General features: G+C 55.3%; 6 protein-coding genes across 6 annotated transcripts; 4 read left to right on the plus strand and 2 right to left on the minus strand.

Moving 5' to 3' along the window:
- Positions 1-1,274: 1,274 nt before the first annotated feature.
- Positions 1,275-3,771, plus strand: PG986_013593 (uncharacterized protein; the record flags this gene model as incomplete). Its single annotated transcript, XM_066849815.1, has 2 exons — positions 1,275-2,519; positions 2,629-3,771. 2 exons carry the CDS (start codon positions 1,275-1,277, stop codon positions 3,769-3,771), a joined length of 2,388 nt encoding a protein of 795 aa, XP_066693958.1.
- Positions 3,772-3,812: 41 nt separating this feature from the next.
- On the plus strand, positions 3,813-4,568 carry PG986_013594 (uncharacterized protein; the record flags this gene model as incomplete). Its single annotated transcript, XM_066849816.1, has 1 exon — positions 3,813-4,568. One exon carries the CDS (start codon positions 3,813-3,815, stop codon positions 4,566-4,568), a length of 756 nt encoding a protein of 251 aa, XP_066693959.1.
- Positions 4,569-5,676: 1,108 nt separating this feature from the next.
- Positions 5,677-6,778, plus strand: PG986_013595 (uncharacterized protein; the record flags this gene model as incomplete). Its single annotated transcript, XM_066849817.1, has 2 exons — positions 5,677-5,925; positions 5,993-6,778. The coding sequence occupies 2 exons, from the start codon at positions 5,677-5,679 to the stop codon at positions 6,776-6,778; spliced, it is 1,035 nt and encodes a 344-aa protein (XP_066693960.1).
- Positions 6,779-7,442: 664 nt separating this feature from the next.
- PG986_013596 (Palmitoyltransferase) lies at positions 7,443-9,798 on the minus strand (the record flags this gene model as incomplete). Its single annotated transcript, XM_066849818.1, has 5 exons — positions 7,443-7,893; positions 7,947-8,505; positions 8,556-8,628; positions 8,681-9,490; positions 9,547-9,798. 5 exons carry the CDS (start codon positions 9,796-9,798, stop codon positions 7,443-7,445), a joined length of 2,145 nt encoding a protein of 714 aa, XP_066693961.1.
- Positions 9,799-10,690: 892 nt separating this feature from the next.
- On the plus strand, positions 10,691-11,554 carry PG986_013597 (uncharacterized protein; the record flags this gene model as incomplete). The annotated part of the gene is made up of 1 exon (XM_066849819.1): positions 10,691-11,554. The coding sequence occupies one exon, from the start codon at positions 10,691-10,693 to the stop codon at positions 11,552-11,554; it is 864 nt and encodes a 287-aa protein (XP_066693962.1).
- Positions 11,555-12,402: 848 nt separating this feature from the next.
- PG986_013598 (uncharacterized protein) lies at positions 12,403-13,187 on the minus strand (the record flags this gene model as incomplete). Its single annotated transcript, XM_066849820.1, has 2 exons — positions 12,403-12,715; positions 12,865-13,187. 2 exons carry the CDS (start codon positions 13,185-13,187, stop codon positions 12,403-12,405), a joined length of 636 nt encoding a protein of 211 aa, XP_066693963.1.
- Positions 13,188-13,723: the final 536 nt, after the last annotated feature.

Consider the following 13,723-nt stretch of genomic DNA (forward strand, 5'->3'; position numbering starts at 1 on the left):
TCGACGAGTGACTGCCCGCCCAGCTTACAAGATAAGTGGTGCCACCCCCATAGCACCCAGGCTGGCAGGCGATGAGTGGCAGCCGCCGGCCGGGGGAGATTAACGGCCTGCCCAGTCAACTCTCGTCATGAGGCGGGAGCCCAACCTTGCATGCTCACAATCAAACCGAAGCATGAATGTACATAAATGCGCGAGGGATACAAGCACATCACACCTTAAACGTACCATTCCGCAACCAGCGTCGTAGCCAGATAGATAGCCCTTACCTAACCTGAAAGTTTAGAGGGTTTTAGTCAAAAAGAGAAGCCGAGAGGGAAAATGCGACGGCTCTAGAAAGAGGGAGAGGGAGAGGGAGAGGGAACGGAACGGAACCCCTCACTCCTGCAGTCCACCTCCATCGTAGATCGCAGGCAGCGAGGTGAGGAAGAGATCTCAATCCTTAAACCATCTCCTCCATCGAACGACCCGAGCGCAGCGAAAAGAGAGAGAAAGAGAGAGAGAGAGCGTCCCGTCACTGTCACGCTGCCGATCCCTTGTCATGCCATGACCTTAACACTTTGATTTTGTCTTTGACTGCCCTTGTCAACGAACAGACCCCAATCCTACCCGAAGTAGTCGCTGCGACTGCTGCGCTGCATGTCGGGGTTTTCCTGTCGAATGGGATAATTTGACGAGTCTCGCTTCTCCGGTCAATCGACTCCTATTCTCACCGGTGTCGAAAAGGCAACCCCGAAAAGACATCTATCTATTTTCTTTTGCTTGTTTCTGTCGACCCGACAGACTTGCGCGAACCGTCTTGCCGTTTCTTCTTCCCTTTTCACCCCCCCCCCGTAGTTCAGTTATTTAGGTGGCAACGTGGTGACGCTGTCGGCAGCTTCTCTCCCTCATCACCTCCTCTCTTGAAATCTTCGTTTGCTCGTTCTCAGTGCATACATACCCACAGCGAAAACGCCTATGTCACCTACCTGCTAAAGCACTTACCACAGCCGCAGGCCTGAGCCACCGTTTTCCATGGATGTCCAGTCCACAACCACCCAAAACCCGAAAGCTCGAGCAATGCCAGCGGCCTGGAAACTCCACTCATACCCCGAATAATAATCAAAATCCCTAGAATACGTTATTAGGAACCCACGGCAGCAAATTCGAGCTCATTTGAGAGTTCGGATGAGCAGAAAAAGCGAAAGACAAAAGGCAGAAGGCCAGTCCAAAAAAAGAGGACCGGGGGTGCATTGCATTGAGAAGGCGAATTAGTAGGAACAGTGCGCGCAAGAATCATGGCAGAGACACCTGATACCGCTAAAGCATCAGCTTCAGCGGCCCTGGCCAGCAATCCCATTCCTGCCCATCAGCCGCCGGACAGCAGCGAACCACCCCCGTTTTCATCATTGTCCACCACCACATCCACCGCGGCCATATCTCCAACGACCTCGTCGGACGCGCCAAATAATCGCACCAACTATCATGATCATCGGCAAAGCCACAGCTCATCCAAGTTGCCAGCTTTTCGTTTCACTGACCTGAAAAAGGAAAGCTTGGCTCATCCATCCTTGTTGCACGGCATCCCGTCACCTGTCACCCCGGGCGATACCGAGACTGAGACGCAGATTCAACCGTCCTCCAACGCGTTTGATAGAGGACGAGAAGATCCTTCTGCTACTACTCCTGTCTCACCCGAACAATTGCCCGCTTCCCCAGACGCGGGCCCCGAAGATTCTCGGCTTTCAACCTTCCAGGCGCCTGGAACCAACTCCACCGTGCAAGGCGCGACAACCAAAATTGACGCGCGACACACTGGCTCGCCGGATCCGGTGTCGTTAACCCAACCTGAACCTGAGTCTGCGCCTGCACATGCAGACCAATTGATAACAACAAAACCATCGCCACCGTCCAATACCGACGGAATCAAGTCGCCATTGGCCACTACTGACTCCACTGAGACTGTCGTGGCTTCCCAACCACCGAAACGTCGCGCGCCAACGTCTAGTACTAGTACCAGCGTCCTAGATTTCGCATCTGGTCCGCGCCAGGCGCTGGGCGCTCATCAACGATTTAATTCAGCAGAAGGCAGCCGGAGTGCTGCAGGCGACATTGCGCAAGACTGCGCGCACGGCAAGAGGGAGCTCGTACTCCCCAAGTCGGTCAAAAGAAAATCGGCGTCTGACGATAAGAGGACGTCTGCCTTTAGAAGGCCGCCTGTATCCTACAAACCGCCAGGCTCAGCTGGCTTACCACCCACGGGACCCTCAACATCTATACCACCCATTCGTTCGTTTCGATCCTCCGGGTCAAGGCGAAGCTTTGGGATCGACATGAATTTCACATCACCTCGTTACGAAGACGTCAAAGGGGGCGATTCCAACCACCGCGACAGAACACTCCGGGCTTTGGAGGGAAGGCAAGACGACGATACGGTTCGCTGGGCGCCACAGGATTCCGCAGCAGACCGGGCAGAAATGGACGACGACAGTGGTGATGTCTTTCTCAAAATGGCACGGGAGGAACCAGAGTCCAACGCGGTAGTAAGTGCATATTCTCAATGGCTATTTCGGCACCTATGCGTGATCTATTGGCATGGGGGAAAAAAACACATGGAAGCTGCGCCTAGCACACATGACTAACCATACGTAGTCGCGAGTAATACGATCACATCGCCGGCCATTATCCGCGGCTGTTCCCTCCTATCTACCTCTATCTCCCCCTCAGTTCTCCAGGCGAATGTCAGACCAGGAAACTTCAAGGAATAGAGCTTATGGCTTGGACCAAATGGTGGAGAGGGCTTCACCAAAGCGGATCTTGACATATCGTCAGGACCAGAGTTCAGACGGCACCAAATCTAAGGTGAACGGCGCTGCATCGCGGCCGCCCATAACGCCACGAACAATACCAACCCAGGACGTCCTCTCGGAAGCCAGCTCTGCGTACGGTCGTAGGAGGCAGTCCATAACAGAGTCGGCTGCTGGTGCCCCCGCACGCACGTCGTCTACGTCTCTTAAACAACCTGGTTTGTCCTCCTACGGTACTGGCCGTACATACAACTCATCGCCACTCGTACCCCAGAAGCAAGAAACCCAGCCCGGGGATATCCAGACCGAATCATCCACGTCAACAGCAGCACCTTCAACTGTATGGGACGAGCTTGATGAACTCAAGTCCCGTATCCACCGTCTTGAGCTGACCGGAAAGATCCCCCCAACATCCGGGGCAGCCATGTCGCGTGCCTCGGACGACAGGCCACCGACTGCCACTACTAATGCGACCACCATGTCCGCGTCGCCCAAACGCGGCTCGACCAGTGGAGTGCAGCACAACGATGCTTCCAGCACTATTTCTACATCGCAACGAGAAGGCCACCCGTTGCTTCAGTCGGCCTTGGGCAAATCGAAGTCGTTCCTAACTTTTGATGTCTACAGCGCCCTAGAGACTGCAGCTAGCGATGCGTTGGCCTTATCGACCATGATCGGTGCTGCTGGCCAACCAGGTCCCATATCTAGTGGCGCCTCCAACACGGGCGCCGGCGCAAATGTCACCAACCGCCAGCTGAGACGGAAAGCGGACAGCATCTGCCGCAGCCTCACAGAGCTGTGTCTGGCGCTCAGCGAGGGGCAAACACAGCCCAAACAGCAATTGCAGTTACTACAAGAATCTACAACCACGCCACCTGCGGAACCTGAGCCTCCTTCGAGTCCCACTATTAGATTCACAGGACTGGCGAGCCCATCTATTCCTAAATTTACTGGCGTTGCCCCCAGCGACGACCGAGCGCGGCCATGATCGATCGAAGCCCACATTCTCTCGTCACGAGCCCAAGGGCCATGTCTCGCCTCGAAGAGAAACGCAGCAGCATGCTGCAGGCGAGCAATGTTTCCAGTCCCAGCAGGTATTCTTCGAATTTGCCACCAACGCCTTCTGATGCGAGCGGTCGGAGAACCTCGCTTCTGATTCCCCGTACTCGTAGAGCCGTGACGGAAGAACCAGAGGAGCAGGCTGGACGCAAATCAACACTACTCCGAACGCGTCGCGCAGGAACGGAAGAGCCGGAGGAGACACCAATGCGTTCCACATCGTTGCTCCGGACGCGACGCAACGTGGAGTATGAGGAGGAATCGCCTCGGATGAGAGCACCATCCCGTACCATAACCGAAGTCGCTGTCACGAGAAGTGGCCGAGAGTACAGGTCCAGCGTTCCACTGCCCTCCATCGAGACCAACCACAGCTCCAATGTTCCGCTGCCCTCCACCGAGATGAGCCCTTCGGCTTCTTCGGCCTTGCCCAGGAAACGATTGACACCCTCCACCCTCAGTTCGCGGCTCTCGCAGCCGTCAGCTTCGTCGAGCGGACTGAGTTCTCGACGATATTACAATGAGAGGGTGACACCTGAGCGTGAACGTAGTGAGCGTGAGACGAACAGCCTGTCGGACAAACTGGCGGAAGAACGCGGACAGAGGCACGTCTCTCTGGGGTCCATTTCACGCATTGCCCGAGCTGGGAGCCTACACATGAACGGGCGCAACCGGGAGAGCATGGCGGCGAGCAGCCCGACGACGGCCCAGAATGGGAGATATCGATGAGACGATTGCTACGATATTTTACGCTCATGATCTTTGTACCTATAGACCAGCCATTTGAATTATTCTGATGATGGCGTTTGCTCTGCGCGTGGACACGGCATAGGCAGGCAGGAGGTGGTTTTCTGGAAGGGTTCTTTCACATCACAATACCCCCATACATTCTCCCCGGAGCGTTATTATCCTGTCATTACAGGAACTTGCCAAAGCGGATTTGGGCCTGCACCACATGATTTTACTTGTATATCAGTTTAGCGAGGGCATAGGAAAGATTTTGATTCATCAGGCGGGGGGGATTCGGCATAAGGAAAAAATCAGCCATGGCTTGTCCACTAAGTTTATGCAAATCAAAAAGGCGTTACTGAAAGGGGGAAGGAAACACTCGTCCGTGTCTGGATATTCTCGGCCAGAAGCTGAGGGAGTGGAATTCACGAAGCTGTACCATGTAGATATGGGGTCTGTCACGGCCGACAATAATGTATCAATATTTGGGTTTTGTGGACAGGCACACTCGAACAACGATTTTCATGTTTTTCCGAAGCATCTCTAATGCTACGCGATCTTGATTTAGAAGCAATGTTTGGCCAGTGACTCTGGTGGCTGCCATGCTTTTACTATTTCTAGTCGTACGTAGGTAGTGTCTGGAGATCGTCTTGTTTACGTAGCGGGCCTTGCCAGTGACTCAGGCCGAACGTTAGGTAGCCTTCCAGAAGTCGTGCCCAGTGCCAGTGCCCCACCAGCCCAAGAGCAAACACACATTTTGATGTTAAAGGGAGTTCCAGCAAGAATACATAAAGTACACCTGCTGCTTGCTGATTCACAAGGCGCCCTGTTCCGGAATCAAATACATAAGACCGGGAAACTGGCGCTCATCAATCGAGCTAGGAGGGTTGCATTTCTGCCCGAGTCTCTTCGGTCTAGCAAGACCATCCACATCAGAGGAAATCGCCACCACTACGGCTACGGCAACGCAACAACAGCACGGCAGCGACTGTGTGACTATTCCGCCACCCCGCTGCTTTTCTATCAAAGCAACACCACACGGTTCTTTTATTCGTTTTCAAGCTTGTCGTCATCCAACCGCCAGCGGAGCAGTGGTGCCGTGTTGACCATGGCTGACGACGGTCTCATCGATGATGCCGCCGCCGAGAGGCTGGAGAACCTCGCCCTGCGAGGGGGCCGGCAAGGCGGCGGCGGCGGCAGAGGAGGCAAGCGAGGCAAACGAGGGGGCGGCGGCGGCGGTCACGAACCGGATCGCGAGGTCTTGCTCAGCAAGGCGCTCTCGGCCCTGCTGAGACACAAGGCTAGCGATGCCGGCATCGAGATGAACGGGGAAGGCTTCGCTCGGTTGGACCAAGTGGTGAGTTTTTATTTATTTATTCCCATCTTTCTGGTTTCAAACGCCTACTAACGCCCATCTCCTCCAGTTCCAATGGCCCCGGATCCGGTCTCTCAAGCCGACCCTGGCGGAGATCCAAAAGGTCGAGCGGGACAACGCCAAGAAGCGCTTCACCCTGAAGCCCGTCTCGGACGCGGGCGCCGACTCGACGGACCCCAAGGACTGGCTCATCCGCGCCAACCAGGGCCACAGCATCGAGCTCGCCAGCGAGGCCCTGCACGCGTCCATCACGCTCGAGGCCGCCAACGTGCCCGACGTCATCGTCCACGGCACCTACTTCGCCTTCTGGCCCGCCATTGTCGAGAGCGGTGGGCTCAAGAAGATGGGCCGCACCCACGTCCACTTCGGCACCGGCCTGCCCGAGGACGGCAGCCCCACCACCACCGCCACCGCCGCCAGCAGCGGTAGCGGTAGCAAAGAGCCGCAAGTTCACGAGGCCGTCGACGAAGCGGCTGCAGCGCCGGCGAAGGAGGAGCGGGGCGGCAAGCCCAAGGTGATCAGCGGCATGCGCGCCGACGCCGAGATCCTCATGTTCGTCGACGTCGAGGCCAGCCTGCGCAACGGCGACATGAAGTGGTGGCTGAGCTCCAACGGCGTCGTGCTGACCGAGGGCGACGAGAACGGCTGCGTGCCGCTCAAGTACTTCAAGGAGGTGCGCGGACGGCGGCAGGGGGTGGGCCAGCTCTGGAAGGACGGCGAAAAGGTCGCCGATCTCCCCGAGGGCATCACGATCCGGACCCCGCAAGGCAAAGACCGTCAAGGCGGTGGCCGAGGCGGCCGGGGCGGAGGCAGAGGTCGGGGCCGGGGCAGGTGATGATTGATTCTAAGCATGTACATCTCACGATGAAAATGGTGGTCACGCCTGTGCAGAAAAGGGGCCACGGTCGAGATATGACATAACGTCCTCTACATCTTAGACAGGGCTAGCAACAACCGACAGATTCTGTGCGCCAACTGCTTTTCAGGCCCATCAGGGGCCAGATCACGTAGCCCAAATCTGACGAGGCCTCTATGCGCCGCGTCAGTCCGCGGAGATTCAGACAACAATGAGAGGTGGAATCAAGTATAGAGGTTTTTATTCATTACTCCCCAGGACATCTAAGCCTCCCCGAATTGATATAAATGCGTACAAGGTGGGAGTTAAGCGTAAGAGGTATACAGGCGCAAGTCGAATTTCGCCTTCTCCAAAATACGACTGCGACTTGATAATGGATCATTGCAGTCAATACACAGTCATTCATGCCCGCTGGCTTCCATAAGGCAATAATGAAGCGCTGGTGTTGTACTCCTTGGGGGATACTGACCCCAACCCGCTTTCGTCCCATCGTCGTCCATGATAAAACTCTGATGTCGCTTACTCATAACATGTTCTTTTCCCATCTTTCTATCCGCATTTATTGCAAAAGATGAAATTTCAAACCACCATTCTGTTTCTTCATCTTCTAAAAGTCGACGCCGGAATTATCACGCCAGTCATCCTAAACCTGATCATCCCCAGCAACGGACTCGTACCCACCGCGCCTCCTGCCGGAGGAGGCCAGCCCGGCGTCCATCAGAGCCGGACTCTCGTAGACATCGGTCCAATTAATCTTGCGTCCACCGAGCATGGCCTCGCCCGTCTCGCGGCGCCCGAACATGGGCGCCGGGTCGCACCAGAAGTCCTTGCAGTTCTGCATGTAGCCCTTGGAGTAGGGGTTCTTCTTGTTCTTGCGCCTGTTCTTGCCGGCGCCGGTCGCAGCGCCCCGGCCTGTCGCCGTCTCTATGAAGGTGTCGATGCCCAGGATGCGGCTCCACTGCTTGATGAAGCCCTGGCGGTGGCGGTGGCCGGGCACGCCGTGGGGACGGTTGCCGAGCGGGTCGTCCGCCGCGCTGGGGGCGCACCGGCATCGGGATGGTTGGGGTCCAGCGGCGCGCCCGTCGATGTGAATCCTTGGGTCTGGTTGGCCGATGTGCCGTCGCTGATGCCGTACATGTTCTCGTACGTCGTCATGGCGCGGGCGACCTGCACGAACTGCACGAAGAGGAGCATACCGACCCACGTCAGCTGCAGAGTGGCCCAGATACCCAGCAAAACGAGATAAGGATCGGCGTTGAGGACCTTGCACACGCTTTCCGAGAAAAAGGTACATTTGTCCGAGGCGGACGACGTCAACGTCGAGAAGTAGCTGTAAAGCAACCAGTCAAAGGACAGGATACCGATGGTCAGAGATATGAGGTAGAGGAAGAAGTGACGATGGTTGTTGACGCCGACGCAGTTATTGACCCACGGGCAGTGGTGGTCATGCTTTGCCACACAGCGTTGGCACTTCTTGCAGTGCTTGCTTCGCAGAGGCGTTCGGATCATGCAAGACACGCAGAAGTTGGCTTCGTCAAACTTCCACAGGCTCAAGAGCTCGTCAATCACGGCCTTTTGCTCAGCAATCCCGTTCAGTTTCGGTACATAGCCAGGATCGTAGACCATGCACGAAATATAGAAATGCACAGTCATGCCGAAGAAGGCGGCAAACACGATGTTTAGGAAGAAGCTATCGGAGAATGTGCCTGATGAGAGGTTAGTACCAGCATGTCAGATTCGGATAAGCAATACTCACCTGGCAATACAGACCACAACCAACTCGTGCCGACCAAGAAGAGCGACGCAGCGAAGATGCCCGTCAGCCATGGCTGCGACAAGTTAGCAACGTTGGTGTTTGACTCGGGGAGGGCAAATACGTACTGTTTTGTGAAGATGTCTCATGTCTGGTGGTCCAAATTCGATGACCTGGTTAGTTACCCATTGGAACCCAAAGCCCGCTGCAATTGCGATCGGTACGGACAAGATGATGGGCAGGTAGGATAACACTATCAACTCGGACCAGAGCATAGCGACTGGTAAGACGAAGAGGAAGCGGTTCATGAAGCTGCGCTTGTCCTGGAGGAAGTAGGATGCGCCGGGCCACCAGGGTATCGCGGCATGGCCATCCTCGGTGTAGCCGCACTCCTTGAGGGCGCGGTGCCAGGCGTTGACGGTGTTGAGGTCCTGAGCCGTGATCGCGGGCGTCTTGCCCGTGTCAGTCTTAGCAAAGCGATCGGCACCGTACTCGATAATCTTCAGGATACACGGCGGCGACCCCTTGACCAGCGCCCAGTGTAGCGCCGTGAAGCCCTGCTCGTCCTTTGCGTGCACGCTCGCGCCCCATCTGAGGAACAGGTCCACGCATAGGGGAAATCCCTTATACGCCGCCCACATGAGCGCCGTGTGACCATAGCTATCCACAACATCGACGGGGATGCCTTGGTGGAGCAGAAGCGTGATCAAGAGTATGTTCCCACCAAAAGTCGAGATGTGAAGAGTGTTGTAGCCTTGCGAGTCGGTGATGAGAGGGTCGGCGCCATGTTGCAGAAGAAGGTTCACGGTGTAGTAGTTGGAACGTTGGGCGGCCCATTGTAGAGGCGTTGCGACAGACTCGCCGCCTTTCTTGTTGATATCGGCGCCCTTGTCGATCAGGAACTTGACCATTCCATACTGGTTGTTGATGGCCGCCCACTATACACCAGTCAGCATGCTGTTCTCGCCTCAATCCCGTGGCTCTGGGCGCTCACATGTAGCGGCGTGATGCCCTCCTCGTCGGTAAAGGTAGCATCGTACTCCTTCTGCTCAAATAGCTTCTCCATAGTGGGTATATCTCCTACTCTTGCTACTTGCATGATCTCGGGCTCTGATGGGGGAGTAGTCCCCTGCTGCATGCTCCCCATCTCGACGGCTTCTGCATTGACCTTGGGAGTGGCGGCAGCGGCCTTGGACGCCGGCTGTTTCGGCATGCCACCGGCCGAATTGCCGTTGGATTGCGACATGAGCGCCGTCAGTGTGTTGGTGCCTCGAGCTCTCGTGTGGTTGGAATTGGTCGCAGGCGTTCCTTTCGGTAAGGGGGAAAGTTGCTGACGAGAGAGACAGGTTTAGGGATAGACGTCCCAGCAGGGCGTTGGAAGTTGAAACGGAGTTTCTCGTCGCGTGGCTGCAGAAGGCAAGATCGGATGACACCACACACCCACTGGAGCGCAATGCAGGACGTGCGTCGGGATAAAGAAGACGAGCAGTTTCGCGCCGGGCTAAAAGAAAAGCAGAAGACTCAAAGAGCAGTCAGAGTATGAGCAAGACACAATACTTGTACATGCAGCTAGCCAATTACTTTTGCGTCAGCTTCTTCTGCCCAGGCGGGAGAGAGAGAGAGAGAGAGTTGGTCAGCGGCCTTCGGCAAGCTGTTGCCAGTCGTCAGTCCCTTAACTTAATCCACGAATCCAGGGCGTCTGAGCCACGGCTAGTGCTGCACTCGCATCCGAACAGCGCCCTGCCATTGGCCCAAAATACCCCGGCCGACCGACCAGGGTATGTCTGTCTATCATCAATGCTGTACAGTACCTAATCGAGCCAGATTGGAAGCCTCAGGCTTGGCAAGACAACTTTACCGACCTACATACAGGCTACAGTCACCTACTGGCCTAACCACACAACCACTAACCTAGCCTAAGCCTACAGCAGCACACTGGCCACTGACACCTAGCTCCAGCCAAACTATTCCCGTCATTGGTAGCAAGGATCTGCATCGTGCAAGGCTCCGACTATAAGGCCACAATCTTTCGAGAAACAACACCTGTGCTTCCCTAGCCTTGGCCCTGCCGCCCTATTTAACACCGACAGGAGCAACAGTGCTTCTGTCTTCCGAAGCATCGATTCGCATCTTCAAACATGCCGACCCCCATGGAGCAGTTAATCGAGTACATCGAGTACATCCTGACGCCTTCGACCCCCGTCTTCGTCGTCGGCGCCCTCATCGTCGTTCTCGTACCTATCATCGTCCATATCTTTGTGACCCAGTCGACGCCGTACACGAGCCTCCCCTCCGTCGTCCTCGTAGGACCCCCGGGCGCTGGCAAGACGGCCTTATTGACCCTGCTTGAGCGCGGAGATGCTGCGATATCCACCCACACCTCGCAGGTTCCCCAGTCGATCGAATTGACCGTCTCGGTCGACCAGCACCTGTCCTTCCGCGAGGCAGTCAAAGATGACGCTCCCGGCGAGCACAAGAAGTTCCTGCTCGTCGACACCCCCGGCCACGGCAAGCTGCGCAACTTCGCCATGGACAGCCTCGTTGCGCGAGAGGGTCTGAAGGGAATCGTCTTTATGCTCGACGCCGCCACGCTGGACGAGAACCTGGCCGCCACGGCAAACTACCTCTACGAAGTGCTGTTGGCTCTCCAAAAGCGCGTGAGCTCGGTAAAGACGTCGAAGACGCCTAGTGCTATCAACGTTTTGATCGCGGCCAACAAGTCGGACCTGTTCACGGCATTGCCCGCCACCTTGGTCAAGAGCAACCTGGAGGCTGAGCTGGGGAGGATACGAAAGAGCAGAAGCAAGGGACTGCTCGCTTCTGGAGTCGGCATTGACGACGTGGACAACGGGGAGAATGATGATTGGCTGGGCGAATATGGGTCGGAAAAGTTCACGTTCGGCCAGATGCAAGAATTCAACCTTGAGGTGGATATCGTTGGCGGCAGCGTCACCGAAGGCAAGGTCGACAAATGGTGGCACTGGGTCTCCGAGCGCCTATGAGTTTGGGGCATGGCATATACATCAAATGCCAGGGCCCCCGCCACACCGCGAATTCCGCAGTCGACTCGGCCTCGATAAACATACTAATACATAATGCAATGGACTGCCGACCAGGTGCCAGTACCGCCAGCCATGCCCGTTTCTCACATATTCGTTGGTGACCTCAACTTCAGTGAACCATTAGTCTTGGGCCATCCAGGGTTGGGATATCGCGACGTAGGACTACTTGATTTTCAGCCATGACTTCACGACAAAGCACTCTTAACGATTACTGGAAGTCAAAGGAACAGACTGCTGAAAACGATCTAGCTATTTCGATTGCTACAGCCACTTGCAAAACATACATTGTCAATCACACCAGAAGCTATCGCCCGACTACACCGAATATTGAACCCCTGACTTCGGCAATCGTAGCCTCTGCCAGTTGTCACTGGTGTTATAGACCTCATGCATTCCTCGTTCAGTTGCCAGCTTTCTGCGGTGCATTCAAATAGAGGCTTCCCAGGTCAGAGCAACGCCAGTTGTCATCGTCCTGCCAGCCATAGCGAGTACACTGGAATTTCCCAGGTGCGCAAGCGGCAGACTGGCCAACTAAGAAACCTGCCAAGATAGGCATACTGGTGGAGAAGCGCATTTTGCTCAATGGCAGTGGTTGGCTACGCCGAGGTCTTGGGATACGATGGTTGACACACGGCCATCCGCTGGGAAATGTCTGCCCCTTTTATACAACAAACCCATTTTCCGCCTCCTCCTACTCAGAGAGGCTCAGCCATGGACGAGACGCCGACTCTTCTGGATTACCCCTACTTGAGAATGCCGACTAGCTCTAGGCCGCCGGAGAGCATCAATCACTTCAATGGCGGTGCCAGTAATTTGACCGACAGAAGGTGGAGTGCTCGGTTCTGCACAATTAGTTTTGTCTTACAACGCCACAACTCGGCCGACTCAAGAACTACATCGTCAATCCGCCATCTAATCTTGAGGTAGAGGCGATGCGCTCGAGGTGGCAGGTATTTGTGAAGGAAAGCCTTTTTCCCAACAGTGTCACCAACCGTGCCCCTTTCGCGGGGCGTGGTACTGTGGTCGTCGGGGATCGCCCAAAGAGCCTGAAGCGTGTCAGGGTTTTCGTTCGCTCTTAGCGCAACCTCGGCAGTGTATTGCCTGTCGAGCTACATCACTGGGCCGAGGAGCTGAATGCGAAAACCAAGCTGGATCTGGTTAATGAGTTCGGCGCCAACTTCACCATCAATGACCTATCCGGACCCCATAACCTATACTTCAGCGAGACACAGTACAACGAGATCTCGCACATCAACTTCCAGTTCAAGACCGCGGCCAGCCTCAACTCGCGGCTCGCCGAGCCGTTGCTTTGGACTACAAGCGATCGAGCGTTGATGAGGACTGAGGCCAAGTTGAGCACGCTGTTCGCGTGGCCTGGCTCAATGCGTTGTATATGTACGAGGTCATGCCGGGCCCGGACCCAGAGCCCCTGGATGTGAACCAGACGGAAGCGTCTATTTACTGCGTCGATTTTGGGAACCAACCCGCGAGGGGCGTAGAAGAGATACTGCCAGGCTTTGCGGCGGCGCTTGAGAGGGCCGGCGGTCTTTTGTTGTTTGATGATGAGTACCATGCTGGGTTAGCGGAGCATAGCTCAAGGTCCTGTCACACCATCGAGCGTCTTTGGAACGAATGAGTATAAAGTTTCTTGTCGTTTGTACCATATTCTGGGTTCTGTATAAAGCTATTGGACACGACACGTAGTGTGATCACCCAGCACATTCCCGCAGCCATCATGAAGCATTCGATCTTATAGGTGACTCTAGTTGTCGTACTTGTCATCATGAAAGAAACAGCAGACCATAACTATGAAATTATTGCTCTGATGGTATGCTCAGCGTTCTGTGTCTTTTCCACTTGCGATTCTCTACGTTGCTGGCACATGTTACATTAAGATCACACATAACGGCATGGGTAAGCCAGCAACAGACCCGCGATGCCCTGGTCTCCTCTTTAACCATATCCACTTTGCTTTCTTCATATTTCAACGCAGCCCATCAACTGCTCTCCTATACATGGGTAAGCAGCCGGTAGAGAAATAGTTCTTCGCTGAATCGGGTTTCTCATTAGTTCCAGGGACCGTAGCACTATGTGCGACTATTGCACCTG

The sequence above is a fragment of the Apiospora aurea genome, assembly GCF_038362705.1.
Source record: "Apiospora aurea strain CBS 24483 chromosome Unknown utg000009l_segment0_segment0, whole genome shotgun sequence".
In the NCBI taxonomy this organism is placed as follows: Eukaryota; Fungi; Ascomycota; class Sordariomycetes; order Amphisphaeriales; family Apiosporaceae; genus Apiospora; species Apiospora aurea.